Genomic DNA, 21,289 nt, shown 5'->3' on the forward strand with positions numbered 1-21,289 from the left:
ACGTGCTATCAATCTTCCCTCTTTCAAACCCATTTTCAAGCAAGTAATCTGATAAAGTTGAGTACCAGGCACGAGGTGCCTGATGAAGTCCATACAACGCCTTGCTTAACTTGTACACGTGGTCGGGAAAGTCTGGGTCAGGAAAACCCGGAGGTTGCTCAACGTACACAACCTCATCAACTTTCCCATTCAGAAACGCACTCTTCACGTCCAACTGAAATACCTTCATCTTCTTATAAGCAGCGAACGCCAAAAACAATCTAATGGCTTCCAACCTTGCCACAGGAGCGAACACTTCATTATAATCAATCCCCTATGTTGATTAAAACCTTAACGACTAGCCTCGCCTTGTTTCTTATAATAATCCCTTTCTCATCTCTCTTGCACTTAAACACCCATTTTGTGCCTATCGCATGCACATTCTTCGGTTTTTCAACCAAATCCCATACTTCCATTTTCTTGAACTGAGCCAACTCTTCTTGCATGGCTTCGACCCACGAGCTGTCCTTTAGAGCCATTTGATAATTCTTTGGTTCAATCTGGCTTATAAAGCAGGTGTACAAGCATTCGTTGATTATCCCTGTCTCCTTGATGCTTGTGTAAACACAGGTGTGCTCATTCAAGCTACGTCTTGTTTGTACACCGGAGGACACATCACCAATCACATTCTCCAAAGGGTGATCTTTATGAATTCTCGTGGTTGGAACCGAACCGACATGCAAATTGTCTTCCAAGTTAGAAGAGAGCTCGTCAATGGTTGTTTCTTGCTGAGAGTGAAACGGATTGAAAAATTCTTCTTCAGGAGAGACAGCAGGGGTATTGATAGCATTTGATGAGGAAGGTTGACATTTATCAAACAGCTGTCTTTGCACTAGATTTTCTTCCTCATCAAGGATCATCTTCGTAGCAACTCTCTCTTCTTCTTCTGCACTATCCAAAAACGGTATGTTAAAAGACTTAAAAAGTCTATCATAGTCGAAAAACTCAGCCGGTCCGTTGCTTGGTTTTGGCGGTTGGTAACTTGTGATATCGGTGTTACACACCACCTCAACCTTGCTGGTCGATGTATTAAAGACACGTCTGTTGGGAGTCCCGACAACATAACCGACTAAGATTCCTTCATCGGCTACTTCACCAAATTTAGAATTTGTCTTTAAAATCGAACAAGGGGACCCGAATGGTTCAAGACCACTCAAGTTGGGCTTCCTCCCATGCATAAGCTCATAACACGTTTTATTAAGTCTTTTAACAGTTAAGACTCTATTAAGGATATAGCAGGCTGTAGCAACAGCTTCAGCCCAAAACACCACAGGAAGCTTCGAATAAGCCAGCATAGTTCTGGCTCCTTCAATTAACGTTCTATTCTTCCTTTCAGCCACTCCATTCTGTTGCGGTGTATACGGAGCGCTGTACTGGTGTTCAATCCCTTTCTGAAGGCAGAAGATCTCCATTTCAAAATTCTTGAACTCCGTTCCATTGTCACTTCTGATGAACTTAACCCTTTTATCCATAACGTTCTCAACTTTGGTAATCAAATTCTTCACCATCTGAGCCGTTTCATCTTTTGATTTCAGAAAATATACCCACGAATATCGTGAGTAGTCATCAGTGATCACCAAGCAGTATGAAGTACCTCCTAGACTTTTTGCATTCACGGGACCGAAGAGATCCATGTGAAGCAATTCTAGGGTACTGGCAATTGAATTGACCTTCTTGGTGTGATGGGATTTCTTGTGCTGCTTTCCCTTCTTGCACGGTAGACATTTGTCTTCAAAATTGAAACTTTTCAAGGGAACGCCCAGCACAAGTCCATTCTTGACAATGTGGTTCATCTTCCGAAGATGAATGTGCCCCATTCTCCTATGCCACAATTCAGACTCCGATTCGCTCGCTTTTTTCATAAGGCATGATTCTTCCGTGGCCATTTCAGTCGACCTCATATCCATAATGTACGTATTCCTCTCACGTGGAGCCTTCATCACAATCCACTCCTCAGGTATCTGAAAACCAGGATGTAACACAATTGCTTCATTCTTTGTGAAGTGTACGGTGTACTTCTTATCACAAATCTGCGACACACTTAGCAGATTGTGCTTCAATTCTTCGACAAAGTTTACTTTTTCTAATGTCATCTTCCCGTTAGACACCGTTCCCATTCCTGTAATCTTTCCTCCACTTTCTCCTGCAAAGCTCACTCTCCCTCCTTGAACAGGTTTCAAATCGTGTAACAAGTTTTTGTTACCCGTCATGTGCCGGGAACAGCCGCTATCCACAACCCAAAGATTATTGGCAGCTCTGTTCAACTGTTCCTACACGATAAAGCAAAAGATTAGAATCTAGGGACCCAAGACCAATTGGTCTTGGATCTATACATCCCGAACTTTGGTTTTCCAAAGTTAGTATCTGGATAATTCCTGTAAGTCCAATTAGGATACCTCCTTGTAGATTGATTGTGAGGCCTTCCAAACCTTTGTGAATTAAAAGAATTATAACTTACGGTTTGGTTATTGGCAGTGTAAAACTGAGATTTGTTTCTATGAAAACCTGAATTAGTCACATTTCTGAATTTTGAATGGTTTTCATTTTTACCAGTATTATGATTACCATTAGGCTTATTCTCAGTTTTAGTAGGTCTCACACCTCTGAATCTCTGCTTCAGAGGGCAATCCGCAACAAGGTGCCCTAATTGATTACATCTAAAACAACACCTATGTTCAACCTTTTTATCAACAGGTGTGTTAGATGTCGAGGCTTTATTACCGACTGTTTGTCTCACATAAGGTGGGACATACGGGTTTAGTGGAGAACTCTTTTTCGTTGTTTTATCTTTCTCTCCACCACTTGGCAATACCGCCTCCTCTTTTGCCTTATCAGGCTCGGATGACTTATCCGAACTTGATGAGACTGGACTCGGATCAGAAATTTTAACACTTGAAGCAGGAGAACTAGTTTCGCCTCTACTAACATCTGGTTCTTTACTCGTTACCTTAACTGGAACTGTCTGAACAACCTCAAAGTCAACAGATTTCTGAACACTAGGGTTAAAAGTGTAATTATGGTTATAAGGTGGTGGAACCTCATGATAACCAATTCCTCCCCTCTTAACAGAGGAACCTTGATCACTAACAAGGTGATCAAGAATAGCAGAGGAATTTCTGAACTGCTCAAGTTTTCTATTCAGTTCCACCACTTTCACCTGGTGATCAGCAATCTGTTTTTCTCTATCAGCGATTAGTTTGGTTTTTTCTTCCAAAACTTCATAGCTTAGATCAATCACTTCAATTTTTTCAGCAAGTTTTGCTTTTAGACTTTTAATATCTTTTTCACAAGCTTTTATCTTTACTTTATAACTATTTTCTCTTGTTTTAGTATAGTGATGATCTTCTTTTAAAGTTTTAAACTCAGCATCCAAACTGACATACTGATCAGTTATAGTTGCTAATTGCTCAGACAAGTTTTCACATTTAGAACAAGTAGGTTTAGAACATACCTCGGAGAGCTGGTCTTTAACATCTGCCATTAGAGCTTTTTCTTCTCCGGTAACCTTCTCATTTCCTTCAGTCTCAACCTTCGCCAAATTGGCCTGTTCGAAAGTTTCTTCAGAATGCAGGTTCCAGTTGTATTCACCATCTCCTCTGGACATCATGGCACTATAATCTTTAGAACCCCCACTTTGCTGTGTAGACCTGCCCTGACTTCGTTCCACACGCTCATTCCTGCATTCCTTTGCAAAGTGACCGTTTTGCTGACAATTGTAGCATCTTACCTTCGTCTTGTCAAACCCTGGCCTTCCACCGACAAACTTTCTTCCGGTCTTTCTCATAAACCGCTTCACTCTTCTCACTATCATAGCCATCTGCCATTGCAGATCCATTTCTTCCAGATCATCAGCATCAATCTGGTCATAATCTTCATCCAACATAGCTGGATCAACAATCTTCCCCTGAATGTAGTTCTCATAGGAAGCAATAAAAGAAGCATAGAGAGCAAACTGCTCTTCAGCAGATTTGACACTCATAGGCATCTTAGAGTAGTTATTGCTAGGAATACTTGGAGAGCAACTACTCTTGCTTGCTTGCGATTTAGAAGCACTAGATCCACCTGCTACAAAGCAAACATCCCCATTCATGTTGACTGACACATGCCCCTCTTGTGATGAGTTGGCGCCCGACTCTCCCTTCGAGTAGTAGGCAGCTGATTCAGTCTTCGAACCTGAGCTAGTGTTGACTTTAGCACCATACATACCTGGATCTTGAACCTGATCCGTAGGTGTCTCCTTTCTAACCATGTTAAGCTCAAAGGTTCGGAGCTTGTTGACTGCCGTTTCCAGATCATATGTGGGAAAGTCTTTGTCTTCCCTCATCAGCACCGTGTACATCTCCCATTTTGGTGGGAGAGCATCAAGAAGTTTCTCAACTATCTCTTCTTCTCGGTAAGAAATTGAATAGTTGCTCAGTTCAGTCATCAGATGATAATATCGGGTGATGATATCATCTAGAGATTCATTATTCAAATACTTGAAGACTGAGAACTGGGTTTTGAGCAATTTGATCTTTGAAGCACGGATTCCCACATTTCCTTCAAACCGGTTCTCAAGAGCTTCCCAAAGCTCTCTTGCTGACGTGTACTTTCTAAAAGTATGAAGGATCTCTTGTGGAAGAGCCATGGTGATAGCAGCATAAGCCTTGCTCTCGGCCTCATACATCTTTTTCTCTTCATCTTCCATTTTGCTGTACTTCTTGATCTGATCACGACCTTCGTACTCCATAACTGGTGGAATATAACCATCCTGGATGCACACCCACATCTTCGCATCCTGGTACTTGACATATTGTATGAACCGATCCTTCCATGCAACGAAATCGGTTCCCTTCAGCAACCTTGGGGCCTTAGTAGCTGACCCTGCTTCTACTTCCATCTTTACTAACTCAGAGATGTTAATTGACGACATCCTTTCTCGAAAACTAAGAAACCCGAAAAATAATTTTTTTTTTTTTTTTATAAAAGTACTGTAGGCGAAGTTACGGATAACTTCGCTTAAGTCTTAACTTCGCTGAAGAACTTCGCTGATTCTTAACTTCGCTTGAGGTAAGCGAACTTAGGAGGTAGGCGGAGTTGTAGAGAACTTCGCTTGAGTTAGGCGAACTTGAGAAGGTAGGCGAAGTTGTGGATAACTTCGCTTAACCTTATATCTTCGCCGAAACCCTACGAACAGTGACGACAACTTCGCCTGATGAACACCAAGTTTCTGCAGATCTGGAATCTGGATTTTTCAAGGTTTTTGACGGTGTAAAGGGTTGTATACGATGGTAGGAGGTAAGAATGACACAAAAACACAGAAAACACGTCCCGCGAATAGTCGAAACGGGACGATTTCTACACCCGCGTGAATATCCCGAACCACACAATCGAGCAAATGCTCTGATACCAATTGTAGGTTCCCTGGACGGATCTCACGAGATATCTCGATCAACTCAGGTGCGGAATCCCTGCGTAGATCGTTACGAGTATAGAACACGAATCACACGAACACACGAAACAAACACACGTTATATAATAACTCAAACACGTGATACGATATCACTATTACAGACACACGTTACAGCTCTCGTAACAACTCGAACAAACTAACACGAACAACTGATTAACCACAAACAGCCGTAACCTAGGACTATTTATACACGACAACTTCGCCTGGCATGTTCAGGCGAAGTTGTCCATAACTTCGCTTGACTAACAAGTTCGCCTGTTAAGCGAACTTGTCAGTAACTTCGCTTAAACATACAAAACATAATTAAACATTACAGACTCGATTACAGACACTAGACTATGAACTACTGACATTATGCACCAACAAGTATAGATAATGACGTGTATTCAAATTATGAATAATAAATAAAAAGCTCATGCATTTAGACCCTTTTAGATTATTAGAAAAATCTATAATGTTTGTTATGACAAGTTTAATATATCATTGAATAACATCTCATCTAATGATCGGAAATATATTAAAAGGTTATATCATCATATAATTTCTATTATTAATAAATCATATTTGTTACAACTACATAACTTCTATATTTGTTTGTAAATAAATAATGAAAAAAAATATTTAATATAGTTTTATATAACTTGTTTATATGGTGATATATTTGACTTAGAATGGATTGATTAATTAGTAATCAAAAGAAAAGGTAACACCGATCTTGTGTTGCTATTTTAAAAGGTTTTAAGTTTTTTTTATTCAAGCTAAAAATATATTATCGAATTTTAATGTCAAACCTAGCAATATAGATTTATGTCGTGTAAAAAACTTTTGAAATATAAGAGAACTATTTGTGATTATGGTTTGCTAATGCGATAAAATAATAATTTTGTTGAGCAACTATTTTTCGTTATGCAAATAGTTATATTATTGAGTAATTTATCATTATCTTGTATCATATTTAATGTATATACTTTTATTATTTTGCTAGAATAACAAAAATAATTTTCAGCATTATCATGTGTGCTCGTTAAAGAGATAATCACAATATATATTGTTTATTATTGCTTGGTATGATTGTATTAACAAGTAAAACTATAAATTGTTATATCACGTTAGATGTGTATGGATGTTTTGACATATCTTATTGTATTTATTTATAATACTGTTATATGCATTGTTGGGTCCGATGTTTATATCATTTACATGATAATAAAATTTATGAGCTACTTTAATTTAGCAATATAATTACGAGACACTGTACATCTTCGATTAATATTATTATTATTGTACATATCTGACTTGAGTAACTAATTTTTTTTTATTTATTTGTTATCACTAAGATGAATAATATGATATACTTTGATATAACACCAGAAGTGTTATACTCTTCAAATCTCATTATTCTTTTATAAATGGTCGTATAATTTAAGACCAAAAAATCTCACATAAGCCGATCATGTAATTGTTTCTCAATTATGTTAATGGAAAGATTATTTTCCGCACCTCGAATATGTTCTTCAAGTAGCAATATTATTATATGAGCATGAAGGTTTAAAGCTCATACATTTATGTTCGAGGAATAATGAAAAACCTTGAATTTTGTTTGGTTCTAATCCATTCATTGAGGTGAATGTGACTATACAAATGATCACCGTATATATCATGACCAGGAACATATTTGTGGAAACTGTAATGGTGATCATATTAATATTGAGATCAATCCCCACAAGTGGCAAAGAGATTCATCATATATGAAAACAAAATGTGAAAATACAAAAGTGAAATCACATGATCGTTTGAAACGATAATACAATGTTCTTTCATATTTATAGTCTTGCATTAAAGAAGCATACTACATATACGATCATAAACCTAAAGTTTGTGGATCATGATTATCTAATGGCACGACCGGTTAGACCACACCGAGTCAATGATGTGAAATATATTGAGGAACCAAATGATTCTTCATAATACTTATACATGTATATTGCTCTCAAGGGAAATCATTTATTTATCAACTGAAGGAGGATGTGAATCCCTAGATGTTATGGAATTGAGAAAAGGATACACATATCCTAACATGATACCATTTAGTGTTTTGAAAATCGATGCATCGTCTAAATGGTTATCAAGATCGCAAATTCATGTTTGCATGATCTATGACTTAGCTAATAAGATAGCAAACATATTATTCCAGATTGGTATATTTACATTCGGTTATAATAATGAATTTGATTCCCAAGTTAATAATGATCATTGGAATAAGTGTTGAACTTCATATCAGATTATGTTCTTACATAAATTGTATTGTTAAAGACGATTACTCAACGTCTATAATTCGTTGCAAAGGCAATCATCACGAGAGAAAAGTTTCATGTTTGTATTTGAGTACATATGATTTTACTGTCTTATAATTAATTCACATCAAGCCAACATGTTATAACATTTACTCCCCACTAAAGTTGGTTTTGGTCAGAACCATATACCTCTCGTCAGATATATTGGTTGTGTGATATGTAATGAAATTAATCCACCACAACACACAATGATGAAACATTAAAGGAGGTTGAGAATTTATGTTGGGAATGAAACATTGATATACTATTAAATACAAAGAGCCATTAATGAAAATATGTTTATGACTCATTGGTTTTCACTATAAGTGAATTAACATTCCCAACAATAGGGGAAGATATAAAGCAGTTGAAAAAGAAATGAGTTAGAATGAATTATCACTAATCCTCAAATAAATGATGTGAACTAAAAGTTCAAAGGATAATTCATTTGAAAAGATTGTCGAATCAATTACCAGACAAGTTTACTGACCTAAATAGAGTGACTAATTAAGTCAAATAAATCAACTGCTTATGCTCCAATTAATATTATTGTCCAAGAAGGACAATCACGTATTAATAAGAGTCTAACGTATGCATGAAGTGTGGTAGAATAATCGGTTCCAAAGATAAAATTTCCTCTAAAATTGGAGCAAGTGATGAAGATGGTCAAGTCGAGGTGCAGTAAAAGGTCTCTTGAAAGAGATTAGACATGATGGTTCTTGAAGAACCTTAGGTACCTGAAAACAAAGAGCTCTCAATAAATTATATTGTATCATGTCTACAAAGATATATATAATCGAAATAAAGTCGACGTCGTTATAATTTTATTTATATATATAACTAGCGCTTGAAATGATGATGTGGATCAATATTCTAAATCTGCCTATAAAAAAAATGATTGGCCAAAGTGGAAAAACGCAAACAAGGCAGAGTTGAATTCTCTAAATAACAGAAAGTTTGTTGGACCAGCAGTCCGTACAACTAAAGTTGTAAAATGTGTTAGATACAAACGGGTCTTGTATATGAGTTATGAAAATTCATCAAGTGATATAAAGCAAAATTGATGGCACAAAATTTTTTGCAAAGACCCATGATTAATTATGAGGATGGAGGAGACACATGCTCCAATGGTGAAAGCAATGACTTTCCGATAACTAAAAAGTCTGGTAATATAAAGAGAGAATTGATATGCGTCTAATATATTGTGATTCAGTTGATACTGAAAGTTCACAAGAAAGTTTTTGAAGGATTTGAATTAACAAATCATGTAAAGTAAGTTCTCGAGAACACAATGATTTTTGTGTATAGAGTCATATTTGAATATGTTGAGGTTATTGAATATGTTGAGCATAAATGAGACTCCTGAAGAGGTTTCTAAGGTAGTTGAATATTTGAAAGGTTAATTGATGTATCTTAACTATGGAATTCTTGTGCATCAATAAACATACACATAGAATAAAATGTACATGATGAGTATCTCAATAAATAAAGAAATTGTACAATACGGATTTTTGATATGTGATACAAAATGAAGTGTTAATGAGCAAGTTTATGCAACAAAAATCTTGGAAAAGTGAATGCGTATGCATAATTTGTCAAGTTGAAAAGAAGTCCATGATGGATTGGTAAATGCATGGATTTATGCTTATTAAGTTTGGATTAATCAGATTGAGCTTGATACAAATCAAGAGATATTTTGATAAAGAGGGAGATAAGTTGAATATAAATAACCATACTTTTTATATAAATTTCACTCTTAAAAGTTTACTAAAAACATACACCGATGATGTACACATCATCGAGAGAAACTTATGAGCTTTTAAAGAGAAAATTATTTCTCAAAGACCTTGACAAGGTGCGATTATTGCTCGACTTATAGTTCGAGTATATGTGTAATTATATGTTTATAAATCCATTGAAGATCTAAGAAATGTTGAGACATTTTACCATGGACAAATTTAATCATTTTAGCACGTTAAAGGATGTCAAACAATGACTCTATATCATTTCCTATATGAATATGAAATATTATTGGAAATATCATAATGCATATATGCATTATGTCTTACTGTTAGCTATATAGGATTATTATTTTCTTGTTTATATTTATCAGCATGTGTCATGCTAGGAGACATCTGAATGAGTTAAAACACATATTTCAGGTATGAAAGATATGTGTTTATATTTTATTAATCCATCAAAACAAGTTTGGTTAGTCTTGTTGATGCAGAGAAACACAAAAGGATCATAGTGTTTACCAGATGAAGCAATAGAAGTTTTCACGTGAAGATCATACAACATCATTCAACTTAAGGATTCAAACGTCAACGAACGAAGACGCAAATGATTGACTACAAAAGTTTTGGGCAACTTTCATAGAAGATCAATATTTACCATTTTGATGGATATATAAATCAGGGGGAGACAATACGCGTTGCACTCTTTTTCCCTTAGCTATGGTTTTGTCCCATTGGGTTTTCCTAGCAAGGTTTTTAATGAGGCAACATCTCCAAGCGTATTAAGTTGATAACCAAGGGGGAGTGTTATAAGTATATTAATATTATGGTTATCAACTCCTAATATAGATTAGCTTCTTCTCAAAGTTTTCCTATCCTATATATACATCTCTTTATACATCTTTGTAAGACACACCATATTAATGAAATCTCTATATTTCTCCCTACATCTCTTTCTCACATGTTTAGCTATTAGAATTGTTTTCACAACAACCATTACATTTTACCCACTTAAAACAATTCTACACCTAAGGTGTGAAATTTGAATAAAATTAGATGGTAGTTATTGACTGAAGACTGGTTGAATATTGTCATTTTGTTTTAGAAACAACACTATAGTCTTAACCTTTGAGTTGACAATGGTCAACTTGAACTTTGACAATGATTTTTCCTTAATATGGTAAGAGTCATATGGTGGCTCAATACGAATCATATGCATTGTTATACGACTCACATAACACACTTAAACTCAAGCAAAGGCTTTACTTGAAGAAACGCCACCGAAGAGATCAGACCATGCTTGATGGTATTCAACACTTCTCATTTTTTTATGGTATAGTAGGTGGTATCGTAAATGTAGAACTTTGTGAATGGAACGGATCAAAAACCCACTTGTATACACATGTAAAACTGTTCTTTGCTTCTAGCTTCTTGCTAGAAGATTTGTTTATTAATTATTAAGTTTATTAATTATTAGCAAAGGTTTTACGCCCACACTTAATTAAGGCCTCCAAATCGAATGGGCGGACTAAACCCAAATTATCTCTTGGTCAAGCGGTAAGCATGTGTGCTGCTTAATTGCGGGTTACGAGTTTTGGAATAACTATAATCACGTTTTCTTTTATTTTTATTCACAAGTGTCATGCATGTGAGGTCCTCAAAATCTCATTTCGATTTAGGCCTCCAGCCTTCACTAACGTATGTTATATGTATCTCGGGTAATCAGTAGAAGGTAACCAAAGGATAGTTAACCAGTAGAAGTCTCTTTTGTGAAGGAGACATAACATTCAAACATAAATCAAGTTACAAGCAAATTATCAATTGCGTCTAGCATTAAAATAAGCAGAATCATATTTGTTCACAAACTATCACCATGCATATACCACCTTACTTACAAAACAAATCAAAATCCACACAAAATACCATCAAACCAGGAATCCTTTACTAGTAACCGGGCTCGAGAGAAGATCAAAGGGTTTCCCAATGGCATCTTTCAGGATAGTAATCTGACCTTCTTTCAACAACACATCTTCATCAAGTGCTTCTACTTTCTTCTTCAACATTTCAATTTCAGAACTCAACAGCATAGTATTCTCACTATACTGCTTCACTTCGTCCCACATCATGTCACGTTCTTCTGACACTTTCGGTAAGATCCCATTAACGACCGATAGTTCTTTTTTGCATTCTTGTAAACTGTTTTGTAGATGATATATGCTTTCATCTTTCTTGACCAACTATCAAATCACATTAAACCACATATTAAGATGTGTTACTCTTGAGAAGTTAGTCATAATATCATTACCTGGATTTCAAGATCTTTCATCTTGTGAGTTATGCAAGAAAGATTATCCATGGCGTTTTGCACTTCACATCTCAAAATATCATTTCCTCTAACAGCCGTTGCCAGCTCAGCCTCGAGTCGCTCTACATCCATCTCTTTTGAGTACAGTTTCTCTCTTAGCAGACTTGTCATTAAAGCTTCGGCTTTTAAATCAGATTTCACAAGATCCTACACAAGTCAAGCAAAAGATTCAAAACACGATTGAAAGCTTTAAATCTTTTTTAAGGAGTAGTTTCATATATACCCTTACAAACTTGAATATTTTCATATATACCCAACCAAAACTAAAAATATCATATATACCAAACTTAAATGATATTTTACTTTACGACCATTCTACTCCTCCCTTTACATTATATCTGTTTAAACACTATTTTTCATTTAGATTGTGATTGGCGTCGACGATAAGCAAGTAAACCGAACCATAGAGATGGCCAGATGGGCATATATGTAATGTAAATTTTTTTGAAAAATAAGGGTAAAATGGTCCTATATTAAATTGTTTTTAATTTCATCTTTTAACTATTTGTAAGGGCATATATGATATTTCATTTTTTAACTATTTGTAGGGGTATACATGAAATTGTCTCTCTTTCTCATACCAAATAAGTTTGACCACAAAAACATTAAAGTCAACTCTACCTCTGAACACTGTTCATCTGAAGTTCCAATGCATGACTTCTCGCGTTGCACATCCGATACAGTTTGCAAACTTCTAGTTAAACTTTTAGAACCCCTTTTAAATCCTTGAAGTTTCATATCACATTCCATGATAAATTGACTATCTAAGCCATTTTGTAAAGCTCTTTCTTTAATGTTTTCAATCAACTTTTGGCATAAGTGCATGCTATCATTAATCAAGCTCGTTCCTTGATTTTGCAAGCAATGAATACTATTCAACAATTCTTGATCAAGCTTGAAACTTGAAAAGCCACCGCCTTTTGTATTTCCTTTTAAACGGTTTAGAAGGTTTACATTCTCGTGCCTAAGATTTTCAACCTCGAGCCTGTATGATTCTACCTCCTTCCTTAAAGCTTGTTCAACTCCAGTTAACCTCAAAAGCTCAGTTTGCATCTTTGACTGTTGGTTGTGGTTAAAGTTTCTCATTTCTTTACTAAACCCTTCGTGCAAACCTTCGATAGTTCTATCTTGTTCGTTTGTAGTTCGAAGGAGACGTGTGACGGCTTTGTGCAATTCCTTGCATTCTTTATCTTTAGATTCAAAGTTTGTTTTACACAAATCTCTATCTTCTTCGGCTGCTATGTATTTATCTTTTAATTCTGAAAGATTTTGATTAAGTTTCTGATTCTCTTTGACTAGTTCATCCATCTTCATGGTCAAGTCTTTGACTTGTTTGCTCGAATGCTTAACTCTGCTTTGGTTATCCAACTCTTTTTCTCCAAGCACCGAGACTTCCCTTTGAAGAGACACGTTTTGTTCTGCAAGCTCACGAACTCGTTCGCGAAGCCTATGTTCTTCGGTTTTACATTTCTCGAGCTTCATTGACCACTCGGTTGACCTCCTATCCAACTCTTTCTCCAAAGTCAACTGCAATTCGTTTCTCTCTTTTTCCAGTTTACGTGTTCGGGAATCCAATTCAGCCTTTAGTAATGTAATCTCATCAGCATCTTCTGGTTCTTCATAATCCAAAACCCTATTACAATCATCATCAAACCTGTAGTTCATTTCTTCAACGGGTCCATCTCGAGGTAAACAGTTTTGGGTCCCACCGTAGATATCTTCAAGTGTGATGGGAATATCATGGTCAAACTCCTTCGAGTCAACCCTAGGTAAAACACGGGACTGAGAAAGTCTTTCAACCACCTGTTTTGCTAGTTTTCTTGGAGATTCGTGTGCCGCTGCATTCTCGACCCAGTCTCGTGTAGACATATAGAGTTTAGACTCTCGATTCGGGTCTCTAAAAGAATGTGACCTTGGTCTCTGAGTCGGACCACAACCAGTAGGTGATGCAGGTGCTGCATATTGCACGCGTGGCGGTTTTTGCACACCACGTGGGCTGGTATTGATCGGTCTAGAAGTCAATTCTTGGTGTTGTTCACCATCAATGTATCGGTCTAAAACCTTATTTGAGCAATAAGATGAGCTTTCGGATGAAAGATTATCAACTCCAGCAAAAGTTAGTTTTTCTGTTTTTGGTGCAGCATCCACTGTAGCATATTGAAACCATTTTGACCTTGAAGGCCTTTCAGGTGTCATAGCTCGCCTGAACAACATAAAACAGAATAAATGGTCAAAACCTATAAGTGGAATGGTGATATGGCTTTACTAAACAAATATTACTTAAAATTAAGGGTCACAATCTTTTCGAGTTGACAGACTGACAGGTTGCGGATTGAACTGTTCAACCTGAACACAACCCATATTTTTATCTGTGTCAAAAACATCAACCCTAACTCTCACACACTTAAAATCGTGTAACCTGAACATTATCCGAATAGTCTATTGATACAAACTTGTCAAACTGGTAAGCAGGTAGTAATCAAGTTGTAAACTTGTTAAATCTGGTTGGTGGGTTTGTAAAAAGTGGTTAAACAGGTCAAAAACAAGTTAGTTGGTCGACATGTTTAAGTAAACAGGTTGATAAGTCAGCCTGTTTAACTAAACCTGTCAAATAGCTCAACCCGAACACAGCCCAATTAATTAAACATATAGACATGCCAAACCCAAAGCCTGAGCACGGCCCGTTTCATAAACAAGATAGATATCCCCACCCCAAAACTTAATTTTTGTCATGTTGTGTTCGAGTCGTGTAAGAAATTACCACCCCTACTTGGAATGTTCCAATATGGTAAATATCAAATTTTATAAAAAAAAGAAAAAAAACACAACAAAATGGTAAGCTGTTGACTCACAAAACTACAAAGGTTCCAAAATCAAATTTGAATCAGAGAGCATAACTAAAGAAAGTTAAAGAACGGTTTACCGTGAAGAACGAGAAGCGGTCTGCTTTTGAGTAATATTACTACTGCTACTACAAGGAGAGTCAATTTGAGTTCTTGGCAGCCTACCATCAAGAAAAGCACCAGAAGAATATGATCGGCTCCGTCTAAGAAACGGGCTTGTTTGATCCTGCTGATTATGGTCTTCAGATGTTGGCTTTTTGGACCGGGATTTACGGGCCCTAAGGAGTCCATCCCCTATTGAATTATCTGATTGCGGTTGTTTATCTTTCGATTGGGACGATGCTTGATTGTTTGTTGCATTGTTAGATGTAGATGACTTGAAAAAGAAGAGTTTCTTCATAATTCTACCCTTTGCAGACTCTCAAATCATCTAATAACAGAAATATCTGAAATTACAATTAAAACAAATGATTAGCAAGCAGGACAGTTAAATTCTACTGATAAGATAAATGTATGAATTTTGACTTTCATCTCAACATTAAAAAAATAAAAATTAAAAAAAACCTTGAAGATCTTTAAATTAAAAAAAAACTGTTTTCTCTAAAAAAACTAATTCTCTCTAAAATCAAACAAACAAAGAATTAGGGCAAAATTAAACACAATATATATACAATAGACAAAGATTAGAAGATAGTTAAATTACACTGATAAATGTATGAAATTTTACAACAAAATTTGAAGATCTTTGATTAACATAGACACATGCGTTAAACCCTATATACCCAAAATAAACTGTTTTCTCTAAAACCCTAATTCTCTCAAAATTCAAACAATGTACCAATTAAATTCATACAAAGAAGAATTAAGGGAAAATGAACACAATAATAATAAACACAATAAACCAGATTAGAAGATGAGAACTTACGAAATGCAGTACCTGAATAATGATAATAATAATAATAATAATAATAATAATAATAATAATAATAATAATGTTGGAAGCACTGGATTAACGGTTATACTTTATACCAGAAAGAAAGAAAGACGAATGAAGAATTGAAAAGAGTTAAATCATTAATGTGTAATAAACGATCACCATTAATTTGTTTACACAAGAATTCAAAATTTTAAAATAACGATAATAAATGAGAAATGGCAATAGTTTAACATAACTTTCCTTTTCGAAGTTCAAAAGATCAAACAATTAATCATATCATATATAAGTAATAATAATAAGTGAATGCAATATACGAGATTATTAAATTAATAAACATTAACAAAATAGTGGACTCACAGAATGCAGTGAGAGAGAAAAAGAATATGAATGGGTTAATTGGTCTGGTTTATGAATGGGTTAATGGTTATTTTCTTTTTAAAAGTTCAGATTCGGCGGGGACGGCGACCGTGCTTTTCGGGGTGACAGTGCACGAGTGTAGGACTTATTGCTGCAACCTTTTCTATTATTATTATAACATGGTATTTCCGAAACTAAATGACGAAAATAAGAATCGAATATGGATCACATGAAACACCAGGTCTCTTCTTTAACATTTCATCACAAGCTCAACGGCTTGGAAACCATAATTAAAGGAAATTATTAACCGATAAAACCGAACCCAAATACCCCGTCAAAACTAATAATCGATGGTTTAGCTTTTGTTTTCTTGACCGAAAATTATAGTTAGCTATCTTGATTTCTACATAATGTAGAGAAAAAAATTAAGAAAACTTACTACATTGGATTTTATATAATAGAGCTTTCACATTCAATCCCCTATTTTCAAATCTAGAATTACACTAAAAAATCATTATATTTTCTCTCTTTTTATTTAAATAATACATTTTTATACGTTTATCAACATCATTTATCTTTCATTCACTCACAACCACTTTAATAGATATTAAAAATTTATAGGGTGCTACAGTAATTTTTCAAATATACAGAAACATCATTGCATTTCTTCTTTACTCCACTCATAACACCCTAAACTAAACCGGCCACTCTTTAAATTATAAAATCTTCTCTCACAAAATTTGATGGGTTGAATGAGAATGTTCTAAAACACATGTTTATATTGTCGAGGACCATAATCAACTCTTTATTTTGTTGTGAGGTTTTTAGAAAGTAAACATAATTAAAAAAATAAAGAAAAAAAAGAAAAAAGTATGTATAATAATATTAGTAAAGAAGTTGCTTGTAATTTTTTTTAATCTTATGAGAAGATAATTCCAATTCTATAGTTAGATATTAAAATAAACACTTTGGGTGTTTAGTTTCAACTCTCAAGTAACATGGGTGGGTCTACATTATTGAGTTTTCTGGTTTTCCATTTGATTTTGGGTTAGTTTTTTTTCACTCATTACTATCTTTTATGGTTGCATTTGTGTTCCATAAAAATACACACATGATATAGTGTATCATTATGTTTATCTTTAATCACACATCATGATGCACTATTGCATAATTCCATCATCCATATGGGGTCCATGAATGAGTTTCATTCTACCTTTCCACCATACCTTACACATGAAGCTCTTATTAAATGCGTGTAATCCTCCCATAATCATGGCTTAAAGGTCTCTACTTTTCATAGTTACAAATTTAGTGATTCAACTATAAACTTAAGACAGACGGTCCCTTTACTTTGATGTCACCGTATTTAACTAAGGTTTCTTCTATGGGTGAATATTTCTGACATGACTTTAACACGACACGAAAATAATAAGATTTTGGGTTGACATATCTAACCCATTTACAAAATGTGTCATGCTCGTGTTGACCGTTTTGTTAAACATGTCATTTTCAGGTTGACATGCATGTTTGATCCATTTAATTTAACTAGTCGACCTGCCAGGTATTTGTTTATTCGTGTCGATCACTAAACAATTTAACTCAATTTTTATAACTCACCAACACGATTAACATGTTATTACCCACCAACCCATTTGAAACGTTTTGGATAAATGAGTGTATACGATCCGTGTTTGGGTTACATGATTTTAAGTACACACGAGTTACAGTTGACGTCTTTCACGTAAATAAACTACGGGTGATGCTCAGATTGAACAACACAAACCCAACATGATTGCCATTTGGCATGTATGCAAGTCATTTTCCGAAGTAACTATAAATCTTCATCCAAAACATTTTAAGAAATAGATATAAATGTATGACGAAAATGATGTTTTTATGCTGATTACATTCTAATAAGACATTAGCAAACTTGTTCGGGATCTCGTTTTGTTTTCATCAAATGATCTTGAAAGGATCTAGGCCCTATGACAAATGTCATGTTTGTCTAAACCTTGTTATGTGACAATTAGTATCATGTGAATTTGTCAAACGTCGAATATGAAATTTTAATGTTAATTTAACTAAATCCGGCACCTTCATTTAGGGCAAATTTTCAAAAAACTTTACCTTCAATGGGACACCTATAAAGTTACAACTTACAAAGTCAATGACAAATATCATATTCTAAGGATGTATCAATTGTCAAGAGACCCACCACCTAAACTTTCATAAAAGTAAGTATATGTTGTAAATTTATATACAGTATAAATTTTATTAAAGTTATGACTGTTGCTTTATATCTTTGCTATTTTTACTTTAGTTACAAAATAAAAGATAACTTGAAAAAAGTACATAAACAGTTCTAATATGACATTTCTCATCCTATGCAGATAAAAAGAGAAAAACAAAACATTAACTACATGATAATAACGATTTTGAAACATATTCTGGCTTGTAATTAGTTCGATAACAAATCCCCAATTTAGTTCAATTCCTCATGCGGTGACCAAGCACAAATAAATGGCAATTACCTCCATAATCTCGTGTATTTTTGTTTGATCCAACAAACTACATTCTTATTTTAACATCTTTTATATTCAACTAGAACTTAAGCTAATGCATGTCGGCTTTGAGAACACATAAATTAAAGAGACATATTTTTGTCGTTGATCGTTAGCGTATTCTTTTTAGCTTAATTGTCTCATTTCGGTTAATTATATATGAAAACTTGTAAAACATACGCACGACATAAAGTAATATATAACATAGTAATATTAATGCATTATTTAAACAATTAATATGAAACAAATTGTCTAAAAAGACTATAAAGTATTATGATTTATGTCATCAACGAACCCGGTGGTTAAGAGGAAGAGACCTCTAGTGTTTGCGGTGAAGTTTAAGGGCAACCATTGATTCAATTATAATAAATTGTGACCGTACGGAATTCACAACAATTCAACATTCCTTTCAAAAGAATCCAACTAAAGAAATTAGAGGGTGCAACATTCCCCCCCTTCTTGCAACCTCGGTGCACGACATCTTTGAGAATCGTAATCATGTTCTTGATATCGGAAATAGCAGGAGATTGGTGCATTTGTTTATTATGGTGGCTTGTTGGTGTATTTAGAGGGCTCGAAACAGCTTGATATTCGATAACAAGCCCATAAAGATCGCTAAGATACTTGGAGATATTAAAGCGTTAAGTTATTGGTGGATCAAGAATAGGTTGAGATGTTTGTATTTAGATTAGAATAGTTAAGAGCGCTCTTAAGGTCATGCAAAAATATTTGTTTTGACATTAAGTTCCAAATTACTAAGCAGTGGAGGCCAAAATGACTATGAAATTATGCTACTACACAAAAATTATAGCCCATCTTGCCCTCTGCGGTAACTAACTTTTCTTTGTAGTTTGTACACGTCCTTCGACTACCGATATAACCTTAAACAACCATTTGTGGACCATCCATTATCCACTGTCTAGACTCTAGAGGCCCATTTTGTTGATGAGCCAATACAAATTCCATTTTCAGTTTACTTTGGCCTTGTTATTATAATGCAATAAAATGCTTAAGCATTTGGGTTCGTGGTTCGTACAAAACCAATTTAATGAGAATGCTAAACCAAGAAAAATATTTATCGAGACCAAAACCGAATCATAATTTTCAGTTTTACAAAATCCCAAAATGACTCATCTAAATCTTTATTTGTTTGTTTTTCCATGCCTTCCGTCTAATCTCATTATGGTTGGCAGTTGGCACACATCACGAAAGGAGGAAATAACACGGGAGAAGTGGCAGGGTTTTAACGTGTTAGGGTGTCGGTTTGGCAGTGTGTGTGTGTGTGGTGGGGGTGGGGGGTAATTACATTTGGTGTTGTTTTGTATTGTAAATACCATCGGGCGGATCTTATCTGGTTGGTTAGTGTATTGCTATACCGTTTAGTGGTTAACATAAAAGCTTTTTTTCGTTATTTAAAAAAAAAGATCTTTATTTGTTTAATTATCAAGTGAAAATTTCATGGGGCGATGGTTAAAACTTTAGATCTTTATGGTTTAAGTTTGAAACCTGACACAATGTGGTTTTTCCATACTAGTGGGTTTCCTCGTTGATGGTGTTTTTGGTACGTCAAGCTTTAAGCTTTAAAATCAGTATGGAGTTATGGACACCGAAACTAACAAAAAAAAAGCGAGTTACTTAAACAAATCTTTTTTGTCGATAACCTCATACCAATCAATCGAATATGGATTAATACGTAATTGATCAAACATTACTTGAAAACGGCTATTCTGCTCAGAAACGAAATGTTCAAAATGTTCCTGTAAATTATTGTTGTAAGTGGACCATTTGTATCTATATGCACCAGAATCATGATTCATGGATCTCTCGGTTCGAGAGAAAAAATACGATGATCGAACCATCTCTTACTCTTTTTCAAATTCAATAAATGTTGGTTGATCGTAATTAAAAAAAATTAAAAATAATCAAGTGAAAATAGGGCTGTACACGAACCGAACGAACACGAACAAGGCCTTGTTCGTGTTAGTTCGTTAAGGAAATAATGTGTTCACGAACACTTACCGAACGATATTTTATGCTCGTGTTCGTTCATTAAGGAAATGAATGTGTTCACGAATACAAGCGAACACAAATAAAATCAACAGAGCCTATAGATTGAGACCGACGTATTCATCAATGTGAATAATGAAAGTCTGTAAACGGATCGAACAAACACTAACAAGGGCATATTCATGTTCGTTCATTTAACTTTAAATGAATAACAAATATTTATGTTCCTTTTTGTTTATTTAAAAAAAGAACATTCGTGTTCGTTTATATTCGTTTGTTTATAATTTAAGGAAACATAACTGAACAAAGATGCACGAACATAAATGAATATAGATGAACAAATGTAAGTGAACACAATAAACATAAACGAACATAAATGAAAAAACACTTAAATGAACACAAATTAAAAAATATAAAACATTTAATCAGATGATTATTAATACATAAACGGACATAAACAAACGTTCATGAACATACATGTTCATGTTCGTTCGCTTAAATATACGAACACAAATTTTTTATTCGGGTACGTCCGTTTAACAAACAAACGAACTTCTTGCCGAACGGTTCACCGAACTTTCGGTTCATTTACGGCCGTAAGTGAAAATAAAAGGTAAAACATATATATATTTAGGGGAAAAAAACGAACGGTGGAGATG

The 21,289-nt window shown here is 34.7% G+C and overlaps 1 protein-coding gene across 1 annotated transcript; it reads right to left on the reverse strand.

Annotated features, from left to right (window-relative positions):
* Positions 1-11,395: 11,395 nt before the first annotated feature.
* Positions 11,396-15,192, reverse strand: LOC143551693 (uncharacterized). The gene is made up of 4 exons (XM_077042074.1): positions 14,849-15,192; positions 12,547-14,128; positions 11,866-12,072; positions 11,396-11,797 (listed from the first exon to the last, which is right to left on the reverse strand). Exons 1-4 carry the CDS (start codon positions 15,166-15,168, stop codon positions 11,486-11,488), a joined length of 2,421 nt encoding a protein of 806 aa, XP_076898189.1. The 5' UTR covers positions 15,169-15,192; the 3' UTR covers positions 11,396-11,485.
* Positions 15,193-21,289: the final 6,097 nt, after the last annotated feature.

This window comes from Bidens hawaiensis, unplaced genomic scaffold, assembly GCF_021521415.1.
Source record: "Bidens hawaiensis isolate Kalapana, Puna unplaced genomic scaffold, B.hawaiensis_p1.1 tig00016560_1, whole genome shotgun sequence".
Classification (NCBI taxonomy): Eukaryota; Viridiplantae; Streptophyta; class Magnoliopsida; order Asterales; family Asteraceae; genus Bidens; species Bidens hawaiensis.